At 38.8% G+C, this 15,720-nt stretch overlaps 1 protein-coding gene across 1 annotated transcript in view; it reads right to left on the minus strand.

The window, feature by feature from the left end:
* LOC135471009 (uncharacterized) overlaps positions 1-15,720 on the minus strand; it is a 36,455-nt gene that overhangs the window by 7,222 nt on the left and 13,513 nt on the right. Inside the window, exons 9-17 of the mRNA XM_064750060.1 lie at positions 9,580-9,713; positions 8,819-8,944; positions 8,076-8,200; positions 7,524-7,736; positions 6,808-6,900; positions 4,145-4,263; positions 3,937-3,999; positions 897-2,913; positions 273-322 (exon numbers count right to left, since the gene is read on the minus strand). Of these exons, the coding sequence (XP_064606130.1) occupies positions 273-322; positions 897-2,913; positions 3,937-3,999; positions 4,145-4,263; positions 6,808-6,900; positions 7,524-7,736; positions 8,076-8,200; positions 8,819-8,944; positions 9,580-9,713 (2,940 nt within the window). The remainder of the gene's footprint in view (positions 1-272; positions 323-896; positions 2,914-3,936; positions 4,000-4,144; positions 4,264-6,807; positions 6,901-7,523; positions 7,737-8,075; positions 8,201-8,818; positions 8,945-9,579; positions 9,714-15,720) is intronic.

Consider the following 15,720-nt stretch of genomic DNA (forward strand, 5'->3'; position numbering starts at 1 on the left):
GCAAGTGTGAATATCAACAGGTAAAACCAAATTTCTTGTAACAATACTTGTACACCCAAGATGTGTTGAAAACAATCCCCAATTGCCCTACCAACCTCAACATTTCATACTTATTATACTGTGAAGTATAAAAAGCTAACAGGATTCTAAATATCATGCCATCTGCCAAGGTATTCACAATCCAGCTTGTGAACCACACAACATCCATATCTGATGTGTACCACCACTTACAAAATACATTCTGCGAACTGGTGCGAACCATCTCAACCTACCTCTGACTCTGGGGCCAGGGACTTTGCATCGCCTCAGAAACCAAGTAGCTCTGTTGTGATAGAAATTACACCAGCCAAATTAAACTGACCTGCTACAACAGATGAACAAGCAGATGGACAAACCCCAAAGGTTGATCATTTCTTTTTATAAGGCCCTAGTCATTAATGGTCATTTTTTACGCCATAAATAGGCCTAAAATTAAATTTTATTCAATTCAATCCAATTCAGTTCTGGAAATATTGCAGGGACAAGTTTACTGCCTACTACAACACTCATGAAGAGGCAAATGATGTTAAACCCTGAAAGTTAATCAGTTCTTAAAGCTCTTATCATTCAGCTTCAAACTAAATTAGATTAAATTGAAGTTCCAGGTATCACACTGCTAAATGTCAAAATAGTGACAAATGAGCATACAAATAATCCTCAAAAGCTGATCCATTCTCAAGGCCCATGGCATAAAGCTTCAACACATATTTGGTAAAGATCAGTCGACTTCTTTAGGAGATATCATACAAAGTCATGCTGGACAACACAAACATAATATACATGTATATCCACCAACATAAGTGAGAGGAAACAACAAGTGAGCATACACACTGCAATATAGAAGGTCATGTACATACCTGAACAGCTGTGTGAGGCGGACTCCTGACACTGTAGAGCCCACGACAAGCAACGGGCACTCCAGTGCTGGGACAACTTAGTTGTCTCATGTCGGAGATATGCTGAGAAGCAGTGCTTTGGGATGAGTTTCTCATAAAATCCTGCTGGACTTCAATTTGCTGAACACTATGAGTGTGATGCCGAGTGTATTCTTGCTCTCTCACACTTCTAATCATATCACCAATACTCCTTTCAGAAGAATGTCCCACAAAACGTTGCTGCCTTGAAGGTTCCGTCCTTTGGGAAATAGTGTTCTGATCTGCAGTTCTTGTCTGTTGTGGAAAGGTGCTTGGAAGCATTTCTCTGCTGACAGTTTGCTGGCTTATAGTTGATATATGCCGAGAAAAGTTGCCATCAGTCACATCCCGTTTGAGATTTTGCTGGCCCAACCCTGTCATCTGTTGAGGGAAATTGCTTTGACGGGAGTCTCTGCTGAAATGTTGCTGGCCCATACTTGTTATCTGCACAGGAATGGTTCTTTTACTGTCCCTGTTGAACATTTCCTGGCCCAAACTTGTTATCTGTTGGGGTAAAGTGCTCTGACCCAACCCCCTGTCAAGTTTTTCCTGGCCTATACTAAGCAATTGTTTAGAAAAGCTGCTTTGAGGTACAGTCCCACTAAGACTCTGTTGGTTCATCTGTTGAGGGATGGTGTCTTGAGCCAGATTTCTGCTAAATTCTGGCTTGCCCATACCCATTATCTGTTCAGCACAGGTACCTTGAGCCACATTTGTACTGAACTCTTTCTGGTAAATATTTGCCATCTGCTGTGAAAAGGTATTTTGAGGCACACCTTGATTGAAATCCTGCTGCCCTAAAATGGACACCTGCTGTGGAAAACTGGTTTGTGCCATACTCCTGTTAAAATCTTCCTGGTCCCTACTTGTCACCTTTGCAGGAAAAGAGCTTTTGACTGTATCTCTGTTGAAATCTTTCTGGTCTCTACTTGTCACCTGTGCAGGAAAAGAGCTTTTGGCTGTATCTCTGTTGAAATCTTGTTTATTCATAGCTGCCATCCCTTGAGGAACAGTGTTTTGTGCCAGCTCTGTACCAAAATTTTGCCTCACCATATCAGCCAAATGCAGGAGATGTGACATTTCTCTGGATTCTCTGGTTGGAGATTCAACACGCGCTTTCTTTATGCTTGTCATGGCAAAAGGATCATAGTACTCATCTCCCTTTCTGTCTGGGGAGTTGTTTTCATGGCTTGGTGTGTTTCTCTTTCTTCCAGATATGTCTGTAACTGAAACTTTTTTATTTCTGTCAAAATCCCAATTTTTTCCTCGCATGTCCCCTTTCCTGCTAAGCCCATTTTTCTTTTCAGGTGTGGCAGCCTTTCTCCCAAGCACCTGTCTACTTATATCAGATGAAGCTCTGTTTCTCTCTGGTGTATGTCTCCTCCTGTCTGATGCTGGCATGCTATGGTCTGACGCATCTCTCCTGTGACCTGGTGTATCCCTCCTATGGTCTACGGTATCTCTCTTTTTTTCTGGTGTAACTCTTCTGTGGTCTGGAATATTTCTCTTCCGATCTAAGGCATCTCTTTTGTTGTCTGGTATATCTTTTCTGTTGTCTGGTGTATCTTTCCTGTGTTCAAGTAGATCTCTTCTATGGTCTGGTGTATCTTTCCTCCGGTCTGGTGTATCTCTCCTCTGGTCTGGTGTATCTTTCCTATGGTCTGGTGTATCTCTCCTCTGGTCTGGTGTATCTCTCCTGTGTTCCACTCCATCTCTCCTCTGATCAGTTTTATCCTGCTTTTGGACGAAGGCATGGACTTTCCTTTCTGCTCTGTGGTTGCCAGTGTCTTTGCTGTGGTCTTCTTTAAGCCCCACTGGAACTGAGTACTGATCTCGCCCCTCTGCTGGCTCATGCTGTCCCTTCTGCTTGGCTTCACTCACAGATTGCAGCTTCTCTGCCAGTTCTGTCAACTTGTCAGGATCAGAAACACGTCCCTCTTGCAACTCTGCCAGCTGTTTCCTGTTCAAACACCGCATAATCAATAAGAACTGCATGTCACTGCTACAGTTGATTATATAGCAGTTGTTTACATACGCGTAGGAATGAATATCAGTAACATGACAAAGAGATGAGAAAACTTGAGTTGGAAGAAGTTCCATGGCTTGGTATCTACATATTTGGGACCACCTCTTAGTATATATCGTCTTTGCATAATAATGTTCTAAATAAGTATGTGATGCATTTCTAATAAATTTATTTGAATGTAAATTTGTTGTATATATCCAAACATATGCCTTTAATCTTAATTATAATAATATTTACGAATATATTAAAAATATAAATAATCCAGGTTGAACACATTTGTTAACTGAAAATACCAAATTCTAGTGCAAATACATTTAATAAACATGAGTTACATCCTCATTTAAAACATTTTTACGTGAAGACAATATATAACAAAAGGTAGCCCCAAATACCCACCATACAAAAATTATTTTCAAGTGACTTTTTCTCTTTCAAGAAAATTCTAAAAAAAGAATGAATACCATATTTACAAGTAACTTTGCTCACTCTTTTATCTGAACTTTATGTAAGTTTTCTGTTTTCTCCCCTTTTAACATTGATTCTACTTCACAATACACTAAGTCATGAACTTTGCAATTTAGAATAATTAATATGCACACAGCACATTAACCAGGGAACATCTCATTTGTGTTATTGTGCTTAACATGTACGTAAAACCTAAGCTCAGTCCATTCTGTACATTTTTAGATACCACCCCTTACATTTTGTTAAACACTGATTCTAATACACAATACACAAAGTCCTGAATGTTGTAATTTATGGTATTTAACATGCACACCATGAATCCCCGTCATGTTACTGTACTAAACCCTGATCTCAACACCTGCAGTATTTTTTAAGATACCACCCCTAACATTTTGTTTAATATAGCTTTCCCTGTTATTGGACGCAAATGCTCGGTGTACTGCATAAGCTACGTGGGCTAAAAAGCATTTTTTACACCAACCATATACTTACGTTATCTCACTTTTCAGAGCTTGTATGTTCAGATCTTCCTCCCCAGTGCTTTCCTTGCACATTCTACAAAGAAACACATCCATCTTTAAGTATTACTTCAATATGCTTTCACAATAAAACTGAACACAGGATGAGTTGAAAATGATACCAAGGTATTTTCCCAATGAAAGACAATACATGTACTTTCATTGCTGGGCCAGTTTCATACCTAGGTGGACTGAGGCTACTTGTGGTTCGCAGGGTGTGCTGGCTGGCTCTCTCAGCAGTATTATGCTGTCTTTTGGGTTCTCTGGATTGTCTGTCTGGTTCCTTGGATCTTCTTTTTTCCTAGAGAGGAAAAAAATAAACAAGCTTATTTTAGGTTATACCATTATATAATGCTCCTCAGTTCTTATACCGTAATTCATTGACCTTTTCAACCAACTTAGCTGCACTTGTGGTCAGAATGCTTGAGGGAAAGTTGACAAAACATGTCAACTGGCCAGCAACGTGTATAATTACACTCTCGCAACCGAAGTGGCAGTGTAGGCTTTGATTAGTCAGTCTGAGTCACCAGGCAGGCAAAATGTACGCCCCTTCACTCAGGTAATTTCATGAGCCACAGTGTCTTTTGTGTACTATCATTTGTTCACTATGAGCAATGACAGATGACAAACTGTTTAACAACCTATTACACAACTTAATTTGTTATATACGCTCATCTGTCATTGGTCCAACTCGAGCCTTTTTTTTTTCCAGTAGGTTGAACACAACATTGTTAGAAATGAGCCACTGCGCTGTTCCGCCTTAAAACACAGAAATTAGACTCAGCATTACAGGTTTCTTCTCATAAGAAAATCTATTTTCACCCATTTTGTTAGCATCAAAAACATACATACGTCTTCACATCTTACCAACTGAAGCTCTCATGATCTAACAATATCATTCTTTGTGTGGAAATTTTGAGGAGGAAGCGTCAATCTAAAACTGACATCGTATTCAAATATAGACAGCCGAGGTGTATGGACATGTAAATTGCAACTTCACCCAGCTCTGGGTATAGCCTTTGAAGTTCCAACATTGTTTGTAGGACCTGTCAATCACAGCAGAGACCCGATCCGACCACCTGTTGTTTTGGTAATTGTTTTGAATTCTATCTGTGGTAAATTGATTACATGTAAGCGTTGTGAATATCTTTGCAATACACCTATACCCGAACATGATTTTATGATGGCTTTACTGAAATGATTTACTAACAAAATCAAACTTAAGTCCAAATTAAAAATGCACAGGCTCTTCACTAGGCACATGACAGTATGTAAAAATCTGAGCCTCTGTCTGCTGGTCTACATGTATACATGGCGAGAGATTTCACAATCGTGTTGAATTTTTTCCTCAAGGGGCGGGTCAATGAAAATAAGTTTTTCTAATTGGTCGATGTTGAATTCTGTAAGCTGTCAGTTGTCTGTAGGACTTATGCAGTGACTGAGTTCCCAAAACATGTGAGTAGGAATAGATTTTGCCTTGCATTAACACAATATATACAACTGTTGCAATATGAAGCTGGTATTGAGCATCCATTTCCACACAGGCAAACACAATGTTCAATCCATGCATGTTCAGTTTATGATCGCCATTTTATCAAATTGGGAATGTCTGGAGGTTGTCCTCGTCTACCTATATGGGCTCAAGGCAAATTGAACGATGTACAAACATGGCAATAGGCTGTGACAATAATGTGAGAACTAGGTTTGAACATATGTTACATTTATGTTTACGTGTATAACTGATGGTTTCCGAAATGACATGGCAGGAACATAGAACAAATCTAAAATGCGAAGGCAAAACACAACCTTTGGAAAACTTCCCCCTGTATTTTAGGGGAGCTCAACAAGACATACTTGTCAGTCAGGTCTTTATCATTGAAATAAATTTGAATGCTAATTTGTTACATTTATTTATAGGGCTGTGAACAGACAACACTGTTCCCCGTAAAATGCATCCACTGATGCAGTGTAGCAGACAGCTGCAGAAGCACTTGTTAGCTTGCCAGTTTGACAAGAACATGCTTTGTGACAGTTTCACAATTTACAGGTCTGTAAATTTCATGGTCTGGCACACCACTGTGGCCTTACAAAACACAACCTTTGGAAAACTTCCCCCTGTATTTTAGGGGAGCTCAACAACACATACTTGTCATACTTGAAAATAACTTTCTATTTCAGTAGATGAAGGCTAAATGAGTGGTAGAAGAACACTACATGTTTTAGCCTGAATAATACTTTGGTATTACCTGAAAAATTCTGCATTGATTACATTCTTGTATGTGAGATCTTTGTTCAAGTCCATCATTTTTTAAAACTGAGGAAGTGCACTAAAGCACACCTCTAACTTTGCTGAGAAGTGCACCTTACAACAGGCAGAAAGTTTCTTACTCTGAAACTTCAGAGAAAGCAATTCCTCTAATCAGACAGTTTAGGCAAGCAAATCACTCACTTGCATTAGATATATGTTTAAATATTCCTACATGTAGATGTATTATAATAAATGAAGACACTCTCCTACATGCAGAATTATCAAGAGAAAAAGAAAAGATGTTCAACCTACCATGGAGAACATGTTTCAAGCAAAAATTAATCAGCAAGGAAATATATTTGCGCGCTACAAAACTGCTGTTCATTAGCTGATCACTAATATTAATTTAGGAGCATGTGCAATTATGGCCAGCGAAGATATCGTGATGAAAAGATGGGAAAATATGAGTTGTTTAATCATAGAATTTTAGAAAAAAAAAAGAGTGTGCCCATGACTAACATTTGTACTTTCACAAAAGAAATTTCCAGTCAAACAAATTGTCAAATAAAATAAAAATCAGACTGGTGTGCTACCCACCAGTGAACTACTCCTTATACGACCTTTCTCCTCCTTCTTGTCACCTTTCTCTGGTGTCTTGGAGAGACCAGCGGTCTGCTTGTGGGAGTTGTCCTTGTAAACAAAAATGAGCACAAATTAACAGGGTCTTATCTCCATGAGGGTGTGTAAGTTGAATATGACACAACTAACTGCCACAAATGTACAAAACACAGCAAATTTGACACAGTATTCCTCTGGTGCAACCAACATAAGGTGATTAACCCGAAAGGCTAAATATAAGAGAATTTTAAAACACTCAGGATATCAAATGATCCAAAGTTTATCAGTGGCTGAGTTTTCAAGAGTCTGTACATGACAAAAACATTATGTCTTTTCTTAATTAATCCTATAGAGTGCAGAGTTTCTAAGCAATTACAGAAAAAGTCTTGTATATTTTGATAGATTGGGATTCCATAAAAAGGGAGAAACAGAGAGAAAGACTTTAACAGAAAGTACATCACACATGGCGGGGTTTACAAATTAATGATATACAATATAGTAAATTATACATAAATAACAAACAAGAATGACTGACCAGTAATTCTGCCAATATGCTCTTATGTCTTCCTCCTCCTTAGTCACACACTTACCAACAAATGAACATAGGAATGGGACAGCAAAGAATAACCTCAGTTATTTAACAACAAAAAAATTTAACTTACAATAAGCATAAAAACTTTGTGATTACTGCTTACCTCACGATGTTGTTTGTCTTTGGCCCTGGCTAAAGAAGGAGCAGGAATCAGCCCAAGGTTGACAAGTTCCTCTTCACACCTCTTGATGCTGGACTCTTTAAGCTTTCCTTCTCGAACTAGATATTTCACAAAGTCATATGCACACTTGTACTGGGCATTTTTCTTAGATGTGCCTGTGCCTCTGGCCACAAAGTCAACCTTTGCCACCTTGGCCTGTAATCACACAATGTCACAAGTCATTTTTCATATTGTGCATTTCCACCAAATTAACAAATTCATTTGACTTCATCAGTTTTAAAACTAGAATCCAGAATGAAATACATCAGTCATTTTTTTTACCATAAAATAATGAGGTCAATTTCACAGACAGATGTCTTTTCTGACCCTGTAAGCTCAAGCACTTAACTGCTTCATTCAGCACGATGCAACTACCCAGTAAACGGTCTCCTTCAAAACACAAACTTATTTTTTCAAGTGGATGTAAGATTGTAGCTGTTGTCACCTATCACTGTACAGGTAAGCATGTCTACTAATCTGCTCTTGTTATCTCACCTCACATCTAAACCGCAGCCTATGGGAAGGGCCCCATGACTTGAATGAGTATTGGGGTACCACGTCACGTGCATAACACCAGTGCAATAAAAACTGTCGAATGTCTCCACCCTTGTAGCGTATCTCTGAAACACATAAATACAAAAGCAACTGATGAACATGCATGTTTTATGACAACCACAGCACTACTACCCTGATTCCTCAACCTTTTCCCATGTCAAAGAGCAACTTTCTGTGCTCTTTATGCACATTTGTAATCTGACTTTGGAGACAAAACTACATTGGTTAGATTGGCAAATTTCAGGACTTCACAAAAAAGTATAAAAAGTCTACAAAGAATAATACATTCAGAATATTCTTGAATAAACAATTGCAAACATGCGAAAAGGTTGAAGAATGACAGTACTACTAATCTATTCACACGAAACAAAGAATACTGATTTATGTTACTTTTAATGACTTATACAAACTCCTTCAGTATTTTATACACACTCATTCACATACTCTGTTACGTGAATATTCTGTTAGCGTTTTCATCGCAGAAGAATCAGACCCTCCATACTACCATATCTTACACATTTTGTCCTATCACCTGAGGATAATTAAGGCATGCTCTACTACATTTCCTAACTTCTACAAGTAATCAAAAAGATTTATCAGCATGGTTTCTTTTGCAGCAGGTGTATTAATATATTCATGAGGTGCAACTTCCACAGGTAAAAATGGTTTAACAGATGAATTACCATCTTTGTCTGTTTCAGACTTGGCCTTTTTCTTTGGTGACACGTATGAGGAATCTTCTCTTGCATCTACTGTATGTTTATTCCCAGCTTTCTTCACTGGACTCTTCTCTGACGAGCTCTCAGCAGCTTTAACAACACACAGTGAGTCAAGATTACAGCTTTCTGCTATGTACAATAAAGTTATTAGAGCAGTTTAAAATATTACTGACAGAAAAGCAGTGTCTAGGGGTGACATTCACTGACTCTGGTCTAACCATTTTTGCTAAAGTCCAACACAATCCCATAATTAATATAACTGGGTGATTGGTGTTTGTTCAATCTCCGCAACTTTCAGCTGAATCAATCAAGGTTCTGTCACCTAATAGTACCTGGTGATATTGACAGTTTGTTGTTGATGAAGTAAAAGTGACATCACAATTTGTTTAGTTTTTTTACCCCAAACACTGTATTTGATATAGGACTAGCTTGTTTGTGTGCATGAGCAAACATTATGCTAGAACCTTCACATAAATTTCTTTCCAACATAAAAATTAGAAGTAGAAAACTCAATGGCATCCAACCTTGTGGTCAATGGAATTCAAACAACACACTGTATTTAACTGTGTGCAAAAGATAATCTTATGAAAAAAAGAAAAGAAGTAAAAACACTGTAGTTTCTGATCTATGTTTAGCTTACCTTGCTGTTGTTACCCTTATTTTCGTTTTTTTTTCACTTCAGACTTATCTCAACACTGGTATAAAGTGAAGAGGCTATAACCTACCTTCAGGCTTGAGACTTCTCTTCAAGATGAGGGTCAGAGTGACTGTATTTCCAGCAATCTTAGTTTCGTACTTCTTACTGTTATTAGTTACTTCTTCTGCATCTTCAGGTGTGAGAAATTCCAGTACAGCATGCCTGAAAGTGTACAGAAGGTTGGGACTGCTTAGCATACTTTCCATTTAATTTATTCATTTATTTGATAGGTGTTTTACGCTGTACTCAACAATATTTCACTTATATGACAACAACCAGCATCATGGCGGTAAGAAACTGGGCAGTGTCCATGGGATACCCATAACCATCCGCAGGTTGCTGAGGGACCTTCCCAAGTACGGCCCGTCAGGAAGCCAGCATGAGCTGGACCTTTGTGTTTAAGTTGATAGGTTATCACCATAACGTCAGCCATTAAATTAAAAGTTTATTAAGTCGGCCAGATTTTAATGTTGCACTCTGATTTCAATCCTGGTTGTCTAACAGCCTGTATTCTTATCAAAGCAACATTTGTTATTTAGACAGCAAGCACTCCTTTAAACTTTCTTGTTGCTCAGTTATGTCAGTTGTACCACACACAAGGTGGTGCTATTTACATTCATGGTTCTTACATCATAGTTCTCACTGCACTTGTCAACATGGAAATCATCTCAGGTTACACAACTTTTGATCCTTTATGCTTAGTTTTTCCACCATATAAATTATGAGTTTATAAAATCTGGAAATTGAATGAGTCCAATGAAATGACTATTAAATGACTGTTTAACAGATGTAGTTCATAAATATAGTCATTGTCCGTTGATCAAGGTTTCCAGATCTCTTGAATTCAGTTCCAAAAGTGAAAAATAAACACCCGGTATTAAAAAATATAAAAAAAATATAATAAAATACAAACCTAAATAAAATTAAAACATAAAACAAAGCAATGATGATTGTCATTAGGTACAAGGCTTACAACTCTCATCCATCCCATAGTCACTATGGCTTTGAACACAGAAACAGAGATGCATTACAGGTGCAAAATATGCATATACAATGTACATCCTGTCCAAATAATCCTGGAATACATTGTTGGTGACATATTTCAAAGTCTAATATTTGTTCCAAAACCATCTGTTTACAATCTCTTCATGTATACTGGCTGTTGTAAACACATGCCTTTATAATGTGGCAAGATCAGTCAGTACTGATTCCTTTTCACCTTTTAATAGAGAGGTTTAATTGGTACAGATGTCATCCAGTACGGTTCAAATTGAGAAGCTGTAACTTTGCATGGTATCTCTACATTGTGGTTTTGGTGAGTGTGTGGATACCCAGAGAATGCAGACATTGAGAAAGTCTCAGTGTGTATTTCAAATACATATGCATGTACATGTACAAATGCTCAGCATATCTTAAGTCAATAATGATTAACATTTCCAGATACTAACCCAAACAAACGAAAGACCCACCTCTAATGAGAATTACGCACATACTGCAAGGCATACTAGACAAGACATTTAGAATCAAAGGAGGGGCGTCCTTTCCTTTGCATATACACCAAATCAAGTTCTGGCCGCTTGCCCGTGACCCAACCACTCGCAGCCATAGCGTCCAAGACCCACTCCTAGTGAGGTGGTGATTTGGGAAAAATCAAATCAGTAGAGGCGAGTTTATTAGCTTAGAAATATGTAAATTGATTACATAATTCCCTTTAGTTCACATTATCGTATGAACCACTTCTGGGAGCAGCATGCATTCATTCAAAAGTTGTTGATGACAGCAGCAGAGCATAGGAGAAAAATCATTCAAGGCCACAGGAATGTGGTGTGGTGGGATGTGCCAGCCTGTAGGCTGATGCAAGTGTATTGCCAAGAAGAAGAAGAAGAGCATGATCCACCAAATCATGTGCAAGTACCTGAAACATTTAAGATGACTGCAGCAGCTGACTGAGCAATCAGTTGGCATCTATGGCCCAGGAATTTCAGAAGTTTCAAAAGAGGTATAAGAAAGTAGAATATAGGAAGGATAAAAGGGGCTCACGGACATGCTGCATAGTGTTGACCTATGGTAGCATTAGAGGTTAGTAAAGGATCAAAGGATTGGATCACCAATCACGTCATGTCCCGTTCAGACACCACTGAACAGTACAGGTATACAACTGTTTGAATTGTATGATGTTGAATGCTGCAAAAAGATTGAGAACTGCTGGATTCCAATAAACCAGTCAACCATTGGAACTGGAAGATGGGATTAGCTGAGGATTTTCAGCCATGAATGGAGAGGGGAACAAGCCATATTGTATGGCCAATAATGAAAGTCCCATCTTAAGAGGGCGTGCAGATGAAAATGGAATGGATGATGGCATTGGTGCTAGCAGACAAAACTGACACCAACCAAACAACTAGTTCAGGCATTGTAATGTCCCATCTTATTCCACATGTACAAGCTGGTTACCTTGAAGTTCACAGACAATAACCAATGGCCCAGGTTCAGAGACTGCATGGATGATAAGACTGAAATGAGAAGGCCTGATTTTCAATGCCAAAACCAGAGACCAGAAACCTGGTGAAATGTCCAACAGCTCTAAATGGCAGCCCCTTTCCCAAAACGCTCTTGCACAGAGAACACCAGACCAGTTGCCGACTCACTGACCGAAGCTTAGCTCCAAATGCCCCCTCCATTTGACCCTACCAGAGCAACACATCCCCCTCAGTGTAAACAATCAGCTGGGAACAATAGAACACAGATCAACATGCTTTGACATACAGCTAGGTACCTGAAATGATAACACCAGCGAAAATTAACAAAGACTAAAGAGGCCTTTGTAGGGGAAAGCATAGGGTTACATCCTAAGCTGGTGAGAAGACTCGGAGTCCACACAATGGTTTACAATATCACACTAATGTCCATGACCTAACAAACACAAAGATCAACATGAGCACAAGAAGAACATATTGAATCTGTAAACATTCCAAACAGAGAAACTTCCCCTGCCACAGGTAAATCCAGAATTAAGCAGAGCCCATGGTAAAAGCCTGTGCCACTTGATCAAGCTTAACTGGTAAAAACAACAGGAATGTTTCTATGAGCTCCCTGCTCCATGAGGTCTGGGTGCATGGCCCGAGGTTTGGGAAGTTCCTTGTTTGATTGTACTTTTGTCATCTACTACATTTATACAGCAAAACAGAGCGTGTACAACTGTCAGAAGACACAAGGTATTCAACGCAAAAATGAAGAATGCACGAATATTATATATCCAATATACATAAGCTGTACATGTTAAAAACAAACACTCCTTCACCTATTGTTGAACTTTAACAAACTAGAGGTTACCTACTTAACACACATGCCCCCACTACCCTTTTGATCTTATCATTTCAGTCATGATCTGAATGTAGTATTTGGAAAGAAGTTACAGCTTTCCTTTGTGGTTTGCATGATTCAAACATCCCATAGGGCACTATGCATGTAATTATCTCATAAATTGTGAAATAGGAATTGAGGTGTTGAGTGATAACCCCACTGCATACTTTAGTAAATGAAGGAATGATTATGGCTGAAGTAAATGGGGTTTGAAAGCAGCTGTTTAGTATTACGTCATCTGTAAGATCAGATAAAGGCTAAAAGAGTTAAGCCAGAAGCAGGTTGACCTGTGATCCTAAAAGAACAGGGAACAACTCGACTTAGTGGACCTACGCATAAGGTGTAGGTCATAAAATTGACAAAACCTTGCTATTGCCAGCACTGTCTAACCAGATTCAGTTTCAGTGGACTAGTCGACTAGAACTGGCAGCAACTGTCAGTTTTGATCTAGCAATGTGATTGTCACATAACCTGTTACATGTGATGCATCACAATGGCTAATTGTGGGCCAACTGTGCTCAACTGGATGCAAGAATGCGTAGATCGACACGACTGCATGTTTGGGTCGCAGAAAAGCTGAACATGTTCAACTTCGGGCAACAGCTGTCAGTGGTTGCAAGCCCTCAGAGATCAACTAACATCAGTGCATGATCATAGGTTCACAGCTCTTTTGAGTCGCAAGGAACCAGACGCTCAGCTTTACGTGTACATTATTCTGTTGTAAAATGTAGTGCAAAAAGCAGAACTAGTCATGACATTAGGTTTGTCTATGCCTGGAGTGCAAAATGCTGAACCAGTTACATGTATGAGACTATTCTGTTGTTTTTGTCTACAGTAAAAAGCTGAACCAGTTACATGTATGAGACTATTCTGTTGTTTTCGTCTACAGTAAAAAGCTGAACCAGTTACATGTATGAGACTATTCTGTTGTTTTCGTCTACAGTAAAAAGCCGAACCAGTTACATGTATGAGACTATTCTGTTCTTTTCGTCTACAGTAAAAAGCTGAACCAGTCATCACGTTCTGTTGTGTATACATGTCTAGACCAATTGTATAAATTTCACTAGTCATAGCAGTGATGGATGTGCATCAGGCACATTTTAACTGTAACTCTGAAATGAATCTGATATTGACAGGCTTAGTTCTGCTTGATGACTATGATTTTTATATGATCAGTGGTGTACTTCACATTTTGCTGGCACATATCCATGTATTTTTAAACTGTGGAATTTGTAGGAAATAAAGCTGGGTCATACTCCAGAACAAGAACATCAGCTGTACAATGTGAAGTTGCCTTAATATTTGATTGGTGTTTTACCCCGTTCTCAAGAGGCTGCTTTACTATGAATTTAGCCTAGTCAGATCTGCTGGATGTCAAACTGTTTTTCCAAGACTGGAAAACAATGACATCTGCTGATAATGCCAAATTGCACGTACTTTCCCAATTACTAGCATTATCTTGGATCAGTGTAAATGAGACCATATCAATAGCTTGGAGCCTTACAAGGATCTTCAATATTCACCTACTGAAATACACTAATCCACTCTTCAAATAGTGCTCGGTGAATAGAGGGTAACTTGGACAACAGGTAGTGAATGATCTTTCAAGGGTACAGCACACTTCAAGAAATTATCAAAACTGTTCCAGTTCAGCAGACTGATATACGTGCATTGTATAACCCTCTGCTAATCCAACTGTTTTCCAGGTGTCTCAGAAAACAGTACAATCCAGTAGATACCAGCCAGCCTTCCCGGATCTGCCAACAAACTGAGTCCTCCAGTAGAGTAATAAAGAGACACTATGCAAGCATCTTGCCGACTACCACACACAAGCAATTTGGAATGTATCTGATCGTCCAAGAATGGCATCTTCTGGCACACAAAAGGTTACTAGCCCTTAAAGTCTTTGAAGTTGAAGAATTTTATATGTATATGAGTCTTTCATAATTTCTTCAATGCAAGAATCATATAGCAGAAAATGGCAAACTATGTGTCCAGGATTTATCCATGAATAGCATAATCTTACAGATCACCTGTCAGTAAGCCAGCCTTACAAAGTTCCTTGTTGCCCAACAAATGAAACATCAGATTACCTCATACCTACCTTCAAGAATTTTCATCATCAATACATAAATCACTTGTTATACAATAATGTTAATAATATTTTATTCTGTGCACCAGGATTAATCAAACAGAAGCATATTTAGCAGAATGTTCTTTTAAAATTCCTCTGGAAAACTGACAAAGGAATTCTCTTCCGCATATATGGCTTCTATCTTTCCACTGTTCGTGTAAATCATAGCTGCATCTGTGATATCAATGCAACAAATTCCGGCAGTGGGTCTGTGAGCATGTAATCTTCTGGATTTGGCTGTCAGGAAATTTCCCATGGCAGACTCATTTTACCCAATTTGTGTCAAAAGGTTTCTCATCGGCATGGCCAAGGCATCTGCTGGACAATCACTGTTATCTTCTTTAACTGACAAAATCTTCAGGGCTACATTTTCTTGGAAGTTAGGAATGTTCTGACCAAAACAAAACCAAAACGCTCATGATGAGTGTGGGGACTAAGACCAGCAGTGGCTCCTAGTCATGTATCTCAGCTTTCTGGTATTAGTTGCTGCTTGTCTAGAAGTGTGGTTCACAGGGTTACTTTCTACGCCTGATGAGGCCACCGTGTTGGGGTTACAGTAATCAGTAGATGGGCCTTCATGGCTGATCAAATCTGTTTACATTAACAAATCCAAAACGCCCATTTTAAGTGTGGGGACTAATCCAAGACCAGCAGTGGCTCTTAGTCATGTAT

Source organism: Liolophura sinensis, chromosome 1 (assembly GCF_032854445.1).
Source record: "Liolophura sinensis isolate JHLJ2023 chromosome 1, CUHK_Ljap_v2, whole genome shotgun sequence".
Classification (NCBI taxonomy): Eukaryota; Metazoa; Mollusca; class Polyplacophora; order Chitonida; family Chitonidae; genus Liolophura; species Liolophura sinensis.